The sequence below is a fragment of the Aptenodytes forsteri genome, unplaced genomic scaffold (genome assembly GCF_000699145.1).
Source record: "Aptenodytes forsteri isolate BGI_AS27 unplaced genomic scaffold, ASM69914v1 Scaffold184, whole genome shotgun sequence".
In the NCBI taxonomy this organism is placed as follows: Eukaryota; Metazoa; Chordata; class Aves; order Sphenisciformes; family Spheniscidae; genus Aptenodytes; species Aptenodytes forsteri.
In genome coordinates this window covers 1,691,808-1,710,711 of record NW_008796078.1, presented here as the reverse complement: position 1 = coordinate 1,710,711, position 18,904 = coordinate 1,691,808, and the positions used below count along the sequence as shown (strand labels likewise).

General features: G+C 39.4%; 1 protein-coding gene across 6 annotated transcripts in view; it reads right to left on the bottom strand.

Annotated features, from left to right (window-relative positions):
- Positions 1-18,904, bottom strand: part of MFF (mitochondrial fission factor) — a 28,146-nt gene that overhangs the window by 5,935 nt on the left and 3,307 nt on the right. For 3 of the 6 annotated variants that reach the window (XM_009286680.2, XM_009286681.2, XM_009286679.2), the window contains exons 2-6: positions 15,353-15,570; positions 14,263-14,435; positions 13,294-13,382; positions 9,218-9,292; positions 5,465-5,623 (exon numbers count right to left, since the gene is read on the bottom strand). In XM_009286680.2, coding sequence (XP_009284955.1) covers positions 5,465-5,623; positions 9,218-9,292; positions 13,294-13,382; positions 14,263-14,435; positions 15,353-15,569 — 713 coding nt within the window. In that variant the 5' untranslated portion in view covers position 15,570. The remainder of the gene's footprint in view (positions 1-5,464; positions 5,624-9,217; positions 9,293-13,293; positions 13,383-14,262; positions 14,436-15,352; positions 15,571-18,904) is intronic. The other 3 variants (XM_009286684.2, XM_009286683.2, XM_009286682.2) reach the window with 2 other exon arrangements.

Here is an 18,904-nt window from a genome sequence, read left to right as displayed (position 1 = left end):
TGAGCCCGGGAAGAAGGGAGGGGTGGGGGGGAGGTGTTTTAAGATTTAGTTTTTATTTCTCATTACCCTACTCTGACTTGATTGGCAATAAATTAAACGAATTTCCCCAAGTCCAGTCTGTTTTGTCCGTGATGGTAATTGCTGAGTGACTCTCCCTGTCCTTATCTCGACCCACGAGCCTTTCGTTACACCTTCTCTCCCCTGTCCAGCTGAGGAGGGGAGCGATAGAGCGGCTTTGGTGGGCACCTGCCCTCCAGCCAGGGTCAGCCCACCGCATCTTTACAGCGGGTACATGTAGGAGGCAGAGGCTTGGTGCTGAGGTGGCCGAAAGAACACTGTGGCCTGGCCTGAAAATGAGCAAGAACCATGCAAAAAATACCACAACCACTAGTTTCATTTAAAAGGATCGGGGTCTAGGAGCCTTAGCAAACTCTGCTACCTGATACAACACTTACTGGGACTAGGTCTTACTCTAATCAGCACCATAAGTGCATACCACAATGTTTTTCCATCTAGCACATAAGCCAGCACGATGTGTTTTACAAAACAGAAACCCACGGTCCCAATACATACAATAAAAGAATATTCTTACCTAAATGCATGAGGTCTTGCAGAAAGTTATCAAAAAAGGTATTCCTATTTTTTAATCAGAGAAATAATTCAGCTAGTCTAAAGTCTTGTCTGTCAGATGCTAGAACTAAATACTTTGAGAAAGCATAAGAAATTCAGCAAACAGCAGCTATGGAACAGGTCGCAGAACTTCTCTGCGAACGTAAGTCACCTATAACTAATCGGCAGATAGGTGAACGCCAGCTTGGCAGCACCCAGCAGGCATGTCCCACGCCATCTGACGCAGGACAGCATGCGGATTTTGTGTAATGAGAACGACAGGTCTCACACGCTCTCTAAACTCTTGGCCTCTGTGGTATTTTGTGGCAAAGAAAGTTTTACAGCTGTTGTAGAACTAGTCGATACTAACTAATCCACACTGCCCTTCCCAAGGAAAGCCACAGGCTTGGAGGTAACTGAGGGCTACAGCAAGGAACAGAACTAGAGCGCTGTGGGGTCTGTGCAAATCAAGAACTTAATCTAAAGACAAGTCTTTAATCCCACTTCCCAACGCAGCCAGGCTGTTAAGCAGCCGCACATGATTTCTTCCTTTTCTTTGCAGTTCACATTTTATTTCTTTACAGGTGGACCCAAAAGGATCACCAGAATATTCCCCTGCCTCTCCCACACTTTTTACTTGCTTGGTTTTATGTATCAACAGAAAAAATCATTATGTAGATCACAGTGGGCCTCATACCTGAGATCACCTTACCCCAAAGTCAGCAGCAAGTTTTTGGTAAATACAGAATGCACAAGTATAATATAGTCACGCTATTAAATACATGGCCTTCTTTAAAAAACTGAGTAAGGGTACATTAAAACTTTGAATTTTCTGGCTACTTCTGTCAATTCCGCCCTAAACATTAACACACGATCAGAAGAAGCCGTAACTCCAAGGCCACGTATACTCAACACTTAACTATTTCACTGCAAATACAGCGGCAGCCTGAAACATGAAGGGAATGCAGCGTAACGCAATTTAGTAACAGTGGGAAAACAGGCAATAAGGCAATGACCAAATGAATCTGGTCTGTCTTCCTCTGCTTAGAGCAGAGCACGCAGTGGAAATACCACAGGAATGATGCAATCACAAACACGTGGTCTGGGAGGAAAACAACAAGGTGTGGACAATCTAGGTACCTGGGTCCAGCCTCCATCGTTTCTGTGCATGCGCACAGGGGACAGAGGCCAGCACGTTCTCTTTGTTCATCAGAGGTAGCAGCTGCGTTCACCTCTCGCCGTACCTTAAAACGCCTCTGGCAATCTCAGAAAGGCCGTAAGAACGGGCACTAGGACTTTATGGGCATGCTCTGGACGTGAACTGGGTAAGAAGCTCAGCTTCTGCAGTACAGAAAGGATTGGGGCATTGAAGAATCAGTGACTGGATGAAACTGCTCTCCTCGCTTGTCTCGGTGCTAGAAGCGGTTACTTCAATAAAGGAATAGGCTACTGTTTTTCCCAGGCTCCTTCACATTTGCAGACCCATTTCATTTTCTTCTGAACTATATTATCCCAACCCAAAGTCATGTGTAGCCCTCTTCGATGGTCTTAACTCACATCCCATTTTATTTCTACCATGAAAAATATCATTAACTTGCTCAATATAAAAAGTGATCTCATAACACCTCAGGATATGATTATGTGGGTGAAGTTTGGCATTTAAGAAGGACAGTGGCTTTTCAGAAAGGGCTATCCTGAAGAAAGGAAATAGTACTAAATTTCCGTATTTTCTTCTTCTAAATAAAAAGGTATTGACCCAAGAGATTAAGAATAGTTCAGGTAAGGTACAGATTTCAACACAACTCTATTCAGATATGAAATTGCCTTTTTTCCTGCATTTCAGACATCACTAAAGTCTCCTTAAATGTAGGGTGGGGTTTTTTTGTTTGTTTTTTTGTTGCCTAGAGCATAAAAGATCAGTCTTTAAAAGACACTAGGTATAGGCCCTACAGTCATTCAACAGAAATTGAAACAGAAAAATGGTTAGAACTGGAAAACAAAACTGACCTATTGTCCTTGTCCAAGCTGAAGGAAATGCAAGAGTAAACAGACAGTGTAAACAGTGATCATTAAATTGTGGCCCATTTAAATAACCTATTATGCGAGCAGTGCTGGCTAAACTAGGCGTAATTCGTTATCTGCAGCAGTACAATCAGCACCTACCGTCAGCAGTTTTAGTAGATCGGAAAATATTTGGGAAAAAAAAGCAAGCCATGAAACAAGTTAAAAATATTTCCAGTGAGTAACACATAGTCAGATCTTGCTCATTTTAAAAGATCTTTTCTAGTATTAAGCGTAAAACGTTAAAATAGATCAGGTTTTGAGATAGAAAGCACGTTACACAGAGCAAAAGAACAGAGTGCAGGTTTGGAGCAATTTAAAATGAACAATATTTTGCAACCATGCAAGTGGATCATCCAAATTTCACATTCCTACGCCAGCTGTAGAGTAATGGTGGGTATCTAAACACCTAACCACAAAGAATACACTTTCACCTTACGGAAAAGTTCATTTTTTTGGCACCTATTTGTTCATAGGTGACTAGAAACAGGTTTCCCATTTCTTCTAGGAAGGTTAGTAAGAACACCTCAAAAGTTAACCCAAACCAGGAAGAGTAATGCAGCTTTTGAAGTATTCGGAGCCCTAGAAATTTTCTGATAATTGAAGTAAGTTGAAAGTGTATGTATGCATATGTGTATGTTTTCCAGAATCCAGGAAAACACGGGCAAGAACATGCCTAAGGGAAGCCAGGAATAAAACCTGTTAGCTTCACTGCAGGCTGGGGAAAGGGCTAGAATTTCAGTCTATATTTTAACAAGGACTCTTGGCACAGTATCCCTAAGGGCTATTATTCACAGACAGTAGAATTCCTCCTTATCTGGGAGCTTTAATTTTGTAAACCGAAACAAACTTGTAATTCCATCTAATTTTTAATATTGACAAGGAAAGAAAGGTATTGCTGTCCAACTGTTGACAGGCATCAAAATTTTAACAGGTACAGCCTGAAGTTTCAGAGTCAGAGTCAAGCATCCAACTCACAGAATTTCAAGGGGAACTATGCAGCTAATTTCTTTTTGGGATTTTGTTTGGTTTTTTTTAAGTCCCAGGTTAAGAACATAAAGGCCAGCGAGACTGGAGTTCTATACGATTCAGGAATGTTAATATGGGCATTTATCTACTGTCAGGTCAGCAAACATGGTGAGCTACAGGAGGTGCCAGTTTGAAAAGCGGCCCCAAACACGCAGACGTTCACAATAAGATTGGCTTGATAGTCACATTTTATTACCAAAACAACTAGAAAGCAAATCATTTAACTTCACGCTACAAAATATTAAGATTGCTGCTGGGATATTAGCAACCAGAGGCAGACGGCAAATTTCAAAGGACTTCCCAGCACAGGCCACGCTGAAGAGCTGCAGGAGGAACGAGCAGTTCCTCCCAGGGTTCTTGCCAATTATCTCCTCTAATTTGACCTCTTGGCAAGCCCTAGAGGTCTCAGCTAGCCCTACGCTAGAGACCAACTGTGTGCAATTTTTACCTGAACCTCTGTGCTAGCGTACTAGTGAAATGAAAATTGCTTTTGGTAAATTAACCTTGCCGTTATTAGTCTTTGTAAGTGTTTCTGTAGTGTTAAACATGCCGTTCTTGTAACGCTTAGAAGTGCCAAATCAAAACAGTCCAAGGATACATCAAGTGGGCAAAACTCCACTGAAGAAAATGGAAATCATAGAATCATTCAGGTTGGAAAAGACCCTTAAGGTCATCGAGCCCAACTGTAAACCTAACACCACCAAGTCCACTGCTAAACCATGTCCCTAAGTGCCACATCTACAGGTCTTTTAAATACCTCCAGGGATGGGGACTGATTGCCACGAGGCTTGTGTTGGCTCATTACCTCTCGAAGTATCAACTTATCCATAAAAACAGACAGCATTCATCAGAGAAGCAACCAGCTTCTCAGTACAGATTGCCTTTCTTGCTCTCGGCATCCAGCAAAGTGGTCACCATCAGTCGTGTATCAACCGGAGATAACTATTCCCAATATAAACTAAAACAGACTGAAGTCTTGACGTGTTATCAAAAGCAGTGTCTGCAATGCCTTGCATAATATTCTACCCTGTTTCTGCACATTTGTTTTAATGCTTTATGACAACATCAACCCAATCTTATTGATTTGCACCATTGCTCACCGACAGAAAAGCAGAAGACAAGGCTGATAAATTTGCAGGCTCAGGGTCAAGTGTTAATTGCAGAAAACACTGACAATCTGGGAACAGCAAAATCCCTTGCAGTCACAGACTAACACTTCCTATTTTGATTTTTATTTGGAAGGAAACCAAAACAATGCTATATTAGACTGAAACAGAAGCATTTTGAAATGTGAATTTTGGACAATTAAATTGCTTATGAATAGTGAAAGCAAAGGAAAGCAAAAGCAAATAATTTCATCTCATTGTTTCGTAAACAGAAACCAAACTCCACTAAAAAGGAGGGGGGGGGAAAAAAAAAAGCAGAAAAGCTGGCATAAATTTGCAGGCTCAGGGTCAAGTGTTAATTGCAGAAAACACTGACAATCTGGGAACAGCAAAATCCCTTGCAGTCACAGACTAACACTTCCTATTTTGATTTTTATTTGGAAGGAAACCAAAACAATGCTATATTAGACTGAAACAGAAGCATTTTGAAATGTGAATTTTGGACAATTAAATTGCTTATGAATAGTGAAAGCAAAGGAAAGCAAAAGCAAATAATTTCATCTCATTGTTTCGTAAACAGAAACCAAACTCCACTAAAAAGGAGGGGGGGGGAAAAAAAAAAGCAGCAAAAGCTGGCAGAATCAGTGACAACCAATCACCTGCGGTTTTCATCCAGCACATCCAAGACCTGCTGGTAAGCCCTACGAGTGGAAGACTGGATAAACGACAAAATGCCACGAGCAGAGTAAAGATTAGTTCCATCTTCAGGTAACATATTGGGAGGACAGACACGAGCCTGTTGCAGTGACGGTGTCACACTGTTCGTACAAGCATAGTAAACGGAGAGAGAAATACTATAGTCAGATTTTAAATTAAAAAAAGCTTTTCAGATAGACCCCATTCCAAAATGCTTATTGCTTGCTCTTGGTTTACCCTTCTCCCACCGCCATAAGGTAACACTCCCAAATTCTAGTAGCGTAGGGATCATGAGCTACATTTATATATGTTCTTCAGAAACAAACACAAGTAATAATCCAAGGACACAGTTTCGATCTGCTATACAAGTTAGTTTTAGAAAGTCCTTGTCCAGCTAAATCTGTACCTGTTGAAGTCAGTTTTCAAGTCCTCACTGACGTCAGTGAGAAAAGTGTTTTTACAAGCATTGGCATGTTTTAAAAAATCCTACCCATAATCTCTTTCAAAACACAAGCCTTTTTCAATAAGGAGAATCTCACAGCGTCTCTTCAACAAAAATTCTTCTTCAAGCTGTGACTAAAGATCAAGATAGTATTTTGATTCGCACATGAACAAAGTTTAAAGGCAACTGCAAGAAATTCCACAAAAAGCACAGAATTCATATCCCAGTGACAACAAGTTACATGATCTGACTTTTTGACTGTGCTGCAAAAATAATATTTAAAATACACAGTATTGAAATTCAAACACGACCATTTGGATTAGACAAACTTCATCTCTATCAGACAGAAATTAGTTTTGATAAACTGTCTTTGATTTGCTCATGTTTCTTTACATTCAACCTGACTTTATCCATATTGTCCTTCACACATCAAGATATTTTTAATTTTTTAAATTTTTTTTCTTTTAATCAGGAAGCTTTTATTAAAGGTGAGATGCTTTTTTAATAGGAAGTAATTCGTGGTAACTTAACTGTAAATATTAACACAAATGCAAAACAAAGTGCGAGTCACTGTACTCTTTAAATCTTGGGATAGTTTTTATTCCAAGATTAGCATCCATAATTCAACACATTGCCTTTGATCTTGCCACTTGTGCTTCGCTCCAACAGTTTCTGGAGTTAGAATGCCAATCTTCCCGCTTCTGGCATTTTTAAGAAATTAAGCAAAGCATTAGCGGCTGAGTGCTTGGAAGCTGGTTTGATATTTGGATAATCTCTAGATAGGTCATACTTCTATGGATACTCTTATTTTGAATAGAGTTGCTCTGCAACTGGCTGGCACCAAGATCATAAAAATGAGTAAGAACGAAAATTCAATTGAAAAAAGACAGATTCAAAGCGTATTACACGGACGTCACTTCACCCACAGAAAAGTTCAGCCATCATGTTCTTCAAGAGACATGCAAAGACAGCGGTGGCTGGTGCTTGACTGATACTGGTCATTATTTATTACCTGAACGGCAAATATCTTTTCATGCTGCTGTAGACTACATTTAGACAAGAGAAAGTAAAAAGGGGAAGGAGGCATCAATAAACATCTATTTCGCTTCTTTACAGCTTTTATCGTTCTCCCAGACTTGTAGGATCCAACTTCCTTTTATATTTATGATGACTTCTACTTTGCAATCAATGGTAGTGGTCACACCCACACATTTTACTCTTGAATTGCATTGGATTTGCCAATATTCACTAGAAAAATATCAAGAAGCAGGGGCAAGTATGGAAATACTGCCACTAAAGTGAATTTATGAGAATTTCTACTCCTTTGTGGATTTGCTGGCTTGAGGGAAATGAGGGAAGAGCTGAAGGCTTGAACTCATAGTATGTTTTATATGAAAAGTAATTTTTCCTGTTCATCACTTCATCGATTTACAGAATAGGCTGAAAGACAGCTTAAAAAAAGGTAACAAACAGTATTTAGACCTATTGCAAACGAGAAGATATTGTGGAATTCCTGTTGTCCAGAATGGTATTACTGTAAATACCACAGTAATATTATCTGCATACAGAGTCTTCTGTAGACACTGAAAAAAAATCCCCCAAACCTATTTAACTAAAACTGCACAAAATTCTCTAGAAGAAAGTTACATGTGCTGATTAAATGGAAAGCGTATATAGTAAGGAAAAATCAAGGCGGACTTCAGAACTAGGTAATTCCTGAGCCCGTGGTCCCTGGACTACTTTATGCTCGTTGTTTTATAGGTGGCTTGTAAGAAAAGGCAGTTTCAGGGGATTATTTCATGCATTTTAAGATATTATTTAATTCTTACTTTACAGAATATTTAGTTTCTTAAATGATTTAATTGTTTAAGAGATTATTTAAATCTATTTGCTCCTGGATATGAGCTAAACTGTACAGCTACATGAAATTACTCAAATTTTCTCCATAAAGGCTATTGCTAATTTTAATATCCTTCTAAAGTGCCCGGTTTGAGAGAGACGTCTCTCTTCCTCTCTGTCTGAAAGTGAGAATAATTCTATGAAGGGCTCAAATGTCAGGATTAAGGAATATGGGGAAAAACAAACACACACCCCCCAAAAAAATAAGCAGCCAAATTTTTCTTCTATCCTCCTTTTTCAGGATTCAAAATTATTGTCCTGTAAACATGTGGTAGTCCTTTGGACTATGTCAGAGACTATGGAGAAGAAATATTATGAAGCAAATATCTGACATACAAATCAGCCAAGATGACGTAAGAAAAAAACATCCCTAACGTAAGGAAAATTCTCTAATGTTTAGTATGACTACTTATCATTAGACATTGTGGCTATCCCCCTTCTCTTCTCCATTTGTAGTTAAATGGTCTCAGTCCTAGGTATAATTTTGTTTCAAATTTCTGAAAAGAATTCTCATCTACAGCTCCAGCCACTTATTTTAGCACTCCTGGTTGCAAACACCAGAAACAAAACAAACAACATGGAATTACAGAAATTACTATGGAAGAGCACAGTAACATTCTACTCTATGCAGAGTTTTTAGTTTAGCAGTAACCTCCCCTAAACTTTCTCAAAACATTTGTGATGTACACGGGGTTTATTTCAGATATTTCTCTCACTTACAGTTCTGGAAGTATCAAATGAGACGTAAACAGATTTAACTAATTAAGGTTACTTTAAATTGAACCACACAGACAGACTGTATTCTCATTAAAGATGTGCACACCATTACCTTTTCCCCCACAGCTTGCATGAACAGAATTTCTCAAACTGTGAAATTAAGCTCTCTAGAGAGATGTGTTTTTCTAAGGGAAAGGCTGGAGTAGAAGAAAAATTAAACGCTGTCCCCTTTTCCACGCACTCTTGGTGGTTTGTTGACTTCCGATGCAGAAGTGGAATCCTTGTATTCAACATTGGCTGGCAATGGCCAACAAAAAGCTTTGTTTCTCTGGCTATTCAAAAACAGCCAAAGAACGAAGAATCAAACAAACTAAAGCTATTTTGAAATTTAATTTTTCTTTACAAATCGGTTCCGAGTTGAAGCTGTCCCTTTCCTTTTGCTGCCAGGTATTTTTCCCTACGTTCTTTACACAGGGAAAACGATTTGGCAAAGTTTGAGAAACCCTGAAGCAAAATTAGAAACCACACATTCAGTGTAGCAAATTTTCAAATTTTATATTCTAAACTACAGATACTTAGACGGAAAATTAGTATTGCAGAGAGCTACATAATTAAACACACTCTTGATTTTCATATACCAGGTAACATTTAGGCTTACGTGCAATCCTTAGTCGAAACAGGTGACTGGAACCGTGGCATTTTATTTCTTGGGACAGTATCTGATCTGTGCCACCTTGAATAATAATTGTAATCTCTTAAGTAAGCATCCTTATAAATAGAGGGATTGTAATTCAGAGAGCTGTCATTATTGCTATGCAGATAGATAGTTATTGTACAAGCAGGTGCCTACTTGTTAGTCTCAGTTTTTTAAAAAACATTTGAGAATTACTGTCTTTAGTGAAGCCCAACTCCCGAAAAATTCTCAGAACTGTCTCTGCATGCAGCTGCACGACAAGAAGAGAAAAACAACAGAAAAGAAACAACTATTTGTACCATGTAGAGAACACTGTGATAGGGAGCCCAGCCAATTCTTTTACTTCAATCTGGCAATCTATTCCAGAATGTTTAATTTTGTCACTTTGTAGGTCAAGCACTGGAATTTTGCGCAGTACATCTGAACATTTTGTCCAAGGAGGACAACAGTCTCCCAGATTAAAACTTGAGTATTATAGTCCTATTTAGAAAACAAAGGTTTTAAAAGGCTCCATGTGCCTTTTCAAGGGGGTCCTCATCACAGCATCCAAATAGACTATGGTGTCTATCAGGAAGTTGAATCAAGGAGGTAAGAGAAACAAGCATTTAAAAAAAAAAAAGGATTTTTTGGATAGGAATTAAATATTTGAAGTAAAATGTGGACTCTCTTTTCTATTTGAAGATGTGAACCAGACTTATGCAAGCACAGGAATAAAGAGCTGATCTTTGTCAAGTTAGAGCACCATAGTATTTGTTACTGCAGAAGTAAACTACTTAGACATGATATGAACTTAAAAGTCAAGCCAGTTTTGATGAAGCAGCAATGTATCATTACAGTAATTAGAACAGAGATTATTTCTTTCAGCCAACAACACTGGAAATAAGAACTTTAGGGGCAGCTGGTTTCTTGTGGTTTTGTACCACTGGAAAAAATAATATTTCTAGATGGTAAAGAAATTTCAGCGTGATATAAATGAGGTAACAGGTGTACAATTACGTTTTCTGTAGTGCAAAGAATACATTTGTAGGAGAATTTATCTACTTAAATGGTCTAATTTATCAACAAGGAAGCTAAACTTAGAAGACGTGCATCACATTTACCACGAACCTCTAACAGAAATAGTGGTCTATGAGCTAGGCGATACCCAGTACCATCTGAGGTAGCATAATTTACATTAAGCAGGTTGGTTTGCTTGTATTGTCTATCTTGAGCTACACAATAACACTTCCACATGGGCAGCTACTTCTCTAAGTGAAAACAGAATGCCATGTTACCAATTTTGTTTGTAGAATCGCTACTTCTGGTTTTATTTACATGAAACGTGCAATTTTTTTTTTGCAGTTTACAGTATATGTCCTGTGGGTCTAAACTGTGAGGAAACAAGAGCCAAGAGATACCTTTTTCACCAAGTACAAAAGACTTGGCTTTCCTGCATTTGTGTGAGCCATACAAGTTCCACCTTAAACATAGTGTTTTCGTAATCTGAATTCACATAACGTTCTCCTGAGAGTTAGCCAGGTACATAGTCACATTCTCCACCTGGAGATTGACAAAACCTGTATGAGGGAGAAATGCCAGACTCAGCATCACTGAGAATGCCACAGCACGTCCAAAGTGATTTCTTTTCTTGGATCACACTGAGTCAGAAGAAGCAACGATGACGGAAAAAGCAGCAATTTCTAGGAACCTCAATGATTTCAAAGCAGATGATCTACACATTAGGCACAGTATAACTTCTGTCATAAGAAAACAAGTACTTGAGAGGACAAGAGACAAATGAAGTTCTTCTAAAACACTTTATCAGCAGGTCAGCAAGTGGGGAATGCTGCAGTGAGGAAGGATAGCTTCTTCCACATGGGCAGCAGAGAGCACAGATACGGCAGGCTCAATATTAGCTAGCTGTTATTTTTCATACAAACAAAAGAGAAGAGATCCTGGATCAATCTAAAGCTTATATAATTTTCCTGAAAGACACTCACATGGACACTGCTTGGCATCGCAAGTTTGATTTATCTGACAGACATTATGCAGGCACTAGCATGGGCATCAAGAGAGGAAAGCTAATCTCCAGATGTGTCACAATTTCCTAGCTTTTGTAAATGATAAACTGAGTCACTCAAGCTACCAGTTATATGTTCATTGATCGTATCCTTTTCAATTAAAGGATTCCAAGTTTGTATTGTATTGCTAAGCCTCTGAAGGACTGCTAGCAGATTAATAAACTGTGACAGCAAATAATATTCAGACCATTTTAAACGAGTAATTCTATATATAGCTACTGAGCGACAGCAAGGCACACAGGTGAGTTTTACAGATTTATGATTTTTGGATTCAAGAAGCCCAAGCACATGCGAGAAATCTGACAGCAACTGGCTACATCCAGTCAGAGCTGATCTTGCCAGCTTCTCAGATGGCTGGCTGGGCAGACACAGCCCATGACTTTCAGAAGACTAAACTAACCTGGGGAGCAAGGACAAAGTGATTTCAAGAAATCGCAAGAATTCATATACCGTCTGTTTTTCCTTTAAGTCCAATATATCAAAGACTGGCAACGCAGAGCTGGTAACGTCAAAGGGGTAAACTTTTTCACAAGCAGCTTCCGTCACATGAAGACCATCTATTCCAGCATGCATCACGTGAAAACTGTCAGATAGGCAAGTGAAGGCCATTCCTGCCGTGAAATTCTAGTATGACTGGTCCAACAGGACCTAACTGGATGACTGATACCACGGGGAACTTGGGCACTTAGCAGGCTGCTAGAACATTTGGAGACCGAGCTGATGAGGAGCTTATGGATGTGAACCTGGTTGTGCCAGCTCAGGGAATATATATGACTCGGCAGACTTGAGAACCTAGACACGAGCAATCTATAAGCTTGTATGAACCAAAAGCCTGATTAAGTAAGAAGAGGAAGATATGCAACAGTATTTCCATGAAGATCTGGACGAAGAGAAGGACAATTACAACATGTCTGGAACATGCATCAGAGCACATTTCACCTGTTTTAGACAAACTAACAGGTAGACAGATACGCAGTACATATAGTACCTCCTAGTGCCCCTGCTGTAAATAGAAGAAAACAGACGTTTCTAGGACATAATTCACTTGATCCGTTTTAGACTAAAAATAGGTAGACCCTAAGTAGGTCATGCACTTATTTCCCTCTGGTTACTGAAAATTAAGTTTATGGTGATTTAGCAATAGTGTTACACAGTCTACATTCGGGACAGATGAATCCCATCTTTTAGGTCTTAAACCTAAGATCCTTTCAACAAGGGAAAGTATTCTTTATGGTAGCTGTATTACGAATCTTTTATATATGAGTTTTAAGTGTTACATTGCAAAAACAGTTATTGCCAGGTGGAAAGATGCTGTCACTCAGAATAAACCATGATTAATCAAAGACTATCGTATCTAATAAAAATATACAGACCTGTATGTCTTCAGAAAGCACCATAAGAATTGCTACCTCAGATGGTATCAACAGATGAAGTTTCCAACTCTAAATGCTGCTTCCCATTTTGGTCTCAAAAGATTAAGATATATACTCACAGATTCCAATACATTAAGTACATTGACACCAAAGAAAAATTACTTATTCTAATATTTATGAGAAATACACGTATTCCTTTTTCTATAAATGAAAACCATTACATAATATCAACAGTGAGAGAACAGGGAACGTTTTCATGCACAAAGAACTCAATTTCCTGAAAATTCAGGGGGGAAAAAAAAATTATACCAGCTCAGAAGCTGAAAAATCTCCTGAAGTAACAATTCACGGTAACTGGTGAAACCAACTGTGAGCCCACAAACACTCCCACCCATCCACTGCAAGAAAATACTTCACAAATGAGTCACCTCACTAAACAAAAAGCATAGAAATTAAGGAAAATGCTGGCCTTATAATATTTCAAATTATGTACTTGCCACAACATACAAAATATTAGTTGGAAAAAACAAATAATGAGGAGATAAGGAACAAAGAGAATACGTAACAAAGCTGTAGTTGCGTCCCTGCACCCTGTTGCTCTACTCACATGGAATCATTTCGGGCCAGCTGGCCGTTCTGTCGAGTGGCGTTTTCGCTCATGGAACGTTCTCTCTTCAGTCTTCCCACTGAGCGGACCTGCATAAAAGGGGAGAAAGAGGGAGATAAAAGACAGGGAATTCCAGGAGACACTTAATAACTCACACTGGAGACTTGTAAGTTAGAGCTGCCCTCAGATACAAAGGCACGTTTTCATGGGTTTCACAGTGATTAGGAGGAAAACAACTGCTGACAGGATCCGATGCTGGTACATGTAAAACCAAGGTCCAAACTTACTGCAATCCTGTCGTTACCTATCCATATGACCTGATGCCAAAAGCATGAACAAACAGAAGTTTGAATATGTAAGAAGGCAATGTTATGTTTAATATTACTTCCTATCACCAGGGAGAAATATATTTCTACTGTATTTTATGGGTCTATAGAATACGCAGCTTCATAAATATTTTTCAGTTCTTAAGGTGTCCATTACACGTCATCCACCTGGATGCCAATGGTGTACCATTCTTTGAAGTTGGTTTTCAGAGTTTTGTTAAAACTCACTAATTCTACATGGTGTTATATCATCTGGCCACGAATTCCAAAGGTTAACTATACACATTAAAAGAATCCTAGTTTGCTTTCTGATAACCTGCAAACTAAAAAAATCCTGCAGCTTTCTCTTCAACCAAAAGGATTTTTTTTGTTAGAAGTATTTTGAATAATTCTAATTATGACTTTATTTTTGTAAGTACTGTGTAAGCTTACTGAGCATGGCAACCCCTAGCCACCTGCCAATTAAATGTGGAACTTCAAAGTCATAATTAGAACTACTACAGTGCTAATAAAAATATTTTTCTATTTTCCCAGCTTATGTTAGCACCAAGTAGATCTGCACCACAGTAGAGAAATCATTGGTCATTTCACTTTCTTTAGCAGAATGCTTCTCAACTAAGGAAAAAGCAAAATAAGTACTAGCCTCTTCACTTTGAGGTGTCTGCTGTGGAGGTTTTTCTAGGTCCAAAAAGTCTAGCGGTCGATCACTAAGAGAAATAACACGGGGAGGAGTTTTCAATGCCAGTGGTTTGAATGGAGTAGACTGAAGAAGGTCAAGGTCTGGTGGTCTGGAAAATGGAATGTCTTCACTACTACCTGCAAGAACATCAGTTGTCAATAGAAAGCAAGCTGTTCTGAGGCCTGAGGGCTAATGCTAAAGTTCAAAAAGACATCACATCAGTTACTTCCCCTGACTATGCCAAATAATTAAGTATACCTTTCTTTAAGACGGCTCGTAGGTTAAAAACTATGGTTAAAGCTCTCAAAGACCACATTAACTGACACCTGTTTGAGCAGTTTCTCCAAGAACAACGATCCTGAGTAATCCTGACCAACATGAACTGTTACTGCAAGTGAGGGCACTTTTAATCTCAAGACATAGTCCTATTAAAGGTGTATTTGTTTAGAAATACGGTGGCTGGGGATGTGAAGATGTCACTCTTTCAAAGCATAAAATATATGCATGTCACACATTTTGCAAATTGTAAGGCCTTCAGCAGTTCCGGGTCTGTCACTGTAAAGCCCATGACCATAAATACTAAAGAAGTATTGATAGAGCCCACCCAATAATAGACAGATCCTTAACATATTAGCATTCTGATTATAATCAAACACACTTTGCACGGCTAATATATAGTACATCTCGAAACTTGTTATAGTTACTTTAGCTTATAGTTAATTAAGAAAAATCAGGTGTAAATCAATAAACATTAAAGTTTTTTTGTTCCAGAAATGGTTTAGTAAGATGAAAAGTCAGCAATTAAACTTTCTGTTCATAATTCATTCGTTAACTGTCTCGACTACAAGCTATACCAAAACTATTCATGAAACATTTTCAGAGTTTAAGAAACTTCCTAAGTCAAAGTTGATGAGCAGTAACTGTTTGAAAACCAGAAAGCATTTTACAGGTTTTTCATTTAAAAATATAGCAGTATGTATTTTTGTCCATCCAGAAATTTGGGGAACTAATTTAAGTTTTTGCCTATTTTTCTTTTATTCAGATGCAGACATACCTGCCACTACAATCCGCTCTGGAACCTGCATAGTTACACTGGCATTTGGAAATCCTTCTTGGATGCCCTTCTCAAGGTCAGCATTTTGAGGAGCTACTTTGAGTTTTTCTGGGACCCTCATGCGCTGACTGATTCCTTCGGTGTATTCCATTTCATACTGAAGGCGATTAATTTCTGCCATCTCGGCAGCTGGAGATGGGAACGCAGCCCCACTCATTCTGGCAAAAGAAAACCAAAAGCTGTAATAGCAATATAGGAAACCAGCAGAAAGCGCGTAAAGGAAACTCTTTGTTCCGATTACTAGGCAAGCGGTAGGTGATCCTAACTGAACAGACTTATTTAGAGAAACAAATTATACGATAAAATTGATAGGAAGTGTAGTCACAAGGAGTTGAGAGTTGGGGGCAATGACAGAAGAACAAAGTGATGCTGTAGGCAACGCTCAAAGCTGCACCGAGGGTCCTCAAATTGAGCTGTGACAAAAAAACACAGAAATTCTGCACGCAATGCATTATTCCTGCACCGGCTGGCAGAAGAACAATCAAACCAACAAACCAAAAAGAATTGGCAGGATTGGTACGAAATCTACTCAGGATTGCCAAGAAATCTGAAATATTGATCTGTATTTACACAGATCCAGTCTACCAGTATTTGAGAAAATGGATGAGGTTTTACAAAACTGCATGTTGACGTAGGGGAACGAAAGAACGGGCTCGGCTTGGGCCTTCTGCTCGCTGTCAGTCACCCAGATCTCACTCCATCTTACAAGGACAAAGTTCCTTATCAACAGCCTGTCAAATGAGCTTGAGAACCTAGCATATTCATAACCCAGTCCCAATCACAAGCAATCCTGTAAACGTCTCACTTCTGCATTTTTCTGTGAATGAAAATCTTACTTTTGCAGAACAGATACAAGATGGGCAGAGAGAGAACACGACGTTATTTACAGTTCAAAGGGTTTGCCAATACTTTAGATATACATTTTCCTAGAAAAGGAGGGGAATTTCATATGAAGCAGTGGGGGAATTTCCTAGAAACCGGGCTGTGAGAAACTTACTAATACGGCAATTGCTGGGAGCTGTATCGAAGACAAAGACCAAGATAACTGGGGTTTCTGAGGTTAGGTTTAAGGTTGAGAGAAAAAGAAATCCTAGAGCGCACTTGGAGGTGGGCTGGAAAGGGGCTGCTGACGGGAACTGTGGGCTGGAAAGGGAACTCGGATGGCTGAGAGAAGTTGTTCACCTGGGCGGTGGGTAGTGGACCTTGTCGCTGGCTCAGACCGAGATTATGGTTATGGGCTCGGTTAAGAGAGAGACAGCCTGGAGCTGCAGTTAGAGCGGGGCTGGAAAGGGGCTCCCAGAGGAAACCGTGAGCTGTAAGGAATACTCGGTTGTGAGAAACTTCTTCATCCAGGCAATGGCTGGGGGGCCTTGTCAACAGCTCAGACTGAGGTAACAGTTGTTTTTAGGGTTAGGATTGAGAGAAATATATATTTCTACACCTATATGTACACACACAATATGTAAATATAGTTATCCTGGCAAATTCACCTATGGGAAGCGTAGCTTACTCTAGCAAGAAATCTTTTAGTGGTATTGCTTGAAGTAGTTCCCTGCATGGAATAATCTATCCCGGCAAAAAGGCAGGTTTTGCTACTATAATTGCAACTACATTCTTTTACCATTTTTGGCAGCAAGGCTCCGTCTGTTGCTGCGTGTGTGCTTTCATCAGCTGAACACGCAGAACTTTGCGAACAAAACACCTCAGTGCAGACCATATACGTGGCAGGTGAGACGGACCACAAGCCATTTCTCCCACCATCACACAGAAACAATACTTTCCTTATTTATCAATAAAACCTCAAACTAATAGTAGCCTTCAGACAACAGAAAGAAGCACAGAGAAGGATCTGGATTGTGTAACGCTACATTAAGTGCACTCATTTAGTATATTCAAGATGTGATCCACTTGGCAATCCATCCTGGGCTCCTCAGTGTTATTTTCAGGACTTCCTATCACCACAGATCAAATGAAAGAATCTCATTCATCTCAAGTCTCCCTGCAGCACAGTAGGAGAACTGGGGGTCAGGGAGAAGGCAAGGTGGTCACTGTTCTATGTAAACTTAAAAAAAAAATAAAATAAAGTAGTTACAAAGGAAATTCCTGAAGTGATGCAGATTTAATCCATCTATATTAATTCTTACTGTTTGTATGTATCAAGTGAAAGGAACTGGAACAACCCATTTAATTAGAAATAAACACTTTATAGGAGTTCAAGAGGTGCTTAAGCAGCCCTGTCACTTCAAAAGTCCCAAGATTTCACTTTGGGGGTCTTTTGTCCCTGCCTTTGGTCTTGCAAGCCAGATTTGTCCCTCTTGCAAGACATTGGCTAGATCAGCCAGTGACATGAGCAAAGTACAGAGTCTTCTGACATTTCCGCATTCCAAAAGGCGCTTTTCATTTCTGGCTCATTACCGGTCTATGACCAGTAAAGCACTTCCAGATCGGCAGGAGTAGAAATCATAACGTCAATAAAGAGACCGAATTTTAAGAAGGAATTAAAGTACCCAGAATATCTACTGGCAGCAGCTTAAAGAATAGTTACTGCTCACAAGACTTGACAAAAGGTGTTTCACTGCTTGTTCGCTTTCTCGTTTTGAAATACCTGTAGGGCTCTAATTTTCACAATCAAGTACTGCTACGCTGCAGCAGTGTTTACACCACAGCTTCCCTAAAGTTTGGCACTGCTTTTGTACATGAGCCTGCATGACAACTGCTTTCCAGCTGTAAGGTAAAACACACACAAAAAAGGACAGCATTAGAACAGTCGCTTTATAAACTACTTATAAACTAAATATCACTGTGTGGGTTTAGCTGCACTTGCCAAGGGCCTATAAATACAATACCTCAATGCCTTCCTACTCTTGCCTACTTCTCATCTACTTTGCATCATTAAGAATTGTATTTTTTGTCACAGTGATTTCAGTTTTTACCTCTTCTTACAAGAGAAGAGCAAAACAAGAAACAGTGAGATTTCAGCAACAGAAAACATATTTAAACGGGGCTTGTTAACAAACCCCCCAACTATTTAAAGAGAAGAGAAATCAAAGTTATGTTTTCTGTAATGTTCTTGTCACACAAAGCATTTTACAGAAGACATTAATAATAAATCAGGGAAAAGGAGGATTTTAAAATTGATACTTACAGAACTAAGTAGCTCTAAAGAGGCATGATAATGGAAAAGAAGTCTGAGAATGATGAGACAATAAAAAACACAATCACAAATACAGGATAAATAAAGCTGAAGTACAAACGAGCATCAGTGGCATTTAACGAAAGAGAGAAAGGAAGGAGAAAATCCAGAGGAGGATAATCATGAGGTTTAGCAAGACCAAGTGCAAGGTCCTGCACCTGGGTCGGGGCAATCCCCGGTATCCATACAGGCTGGGGGATGAAGGGATTGAGAGCAGCCCTGCCGAGAAGGACTTGGGGGTACTGCTGGATGAAAAGCTGGACATGAGCCAGCAATGTGCGCTCGCAGCCCAGAAGTCC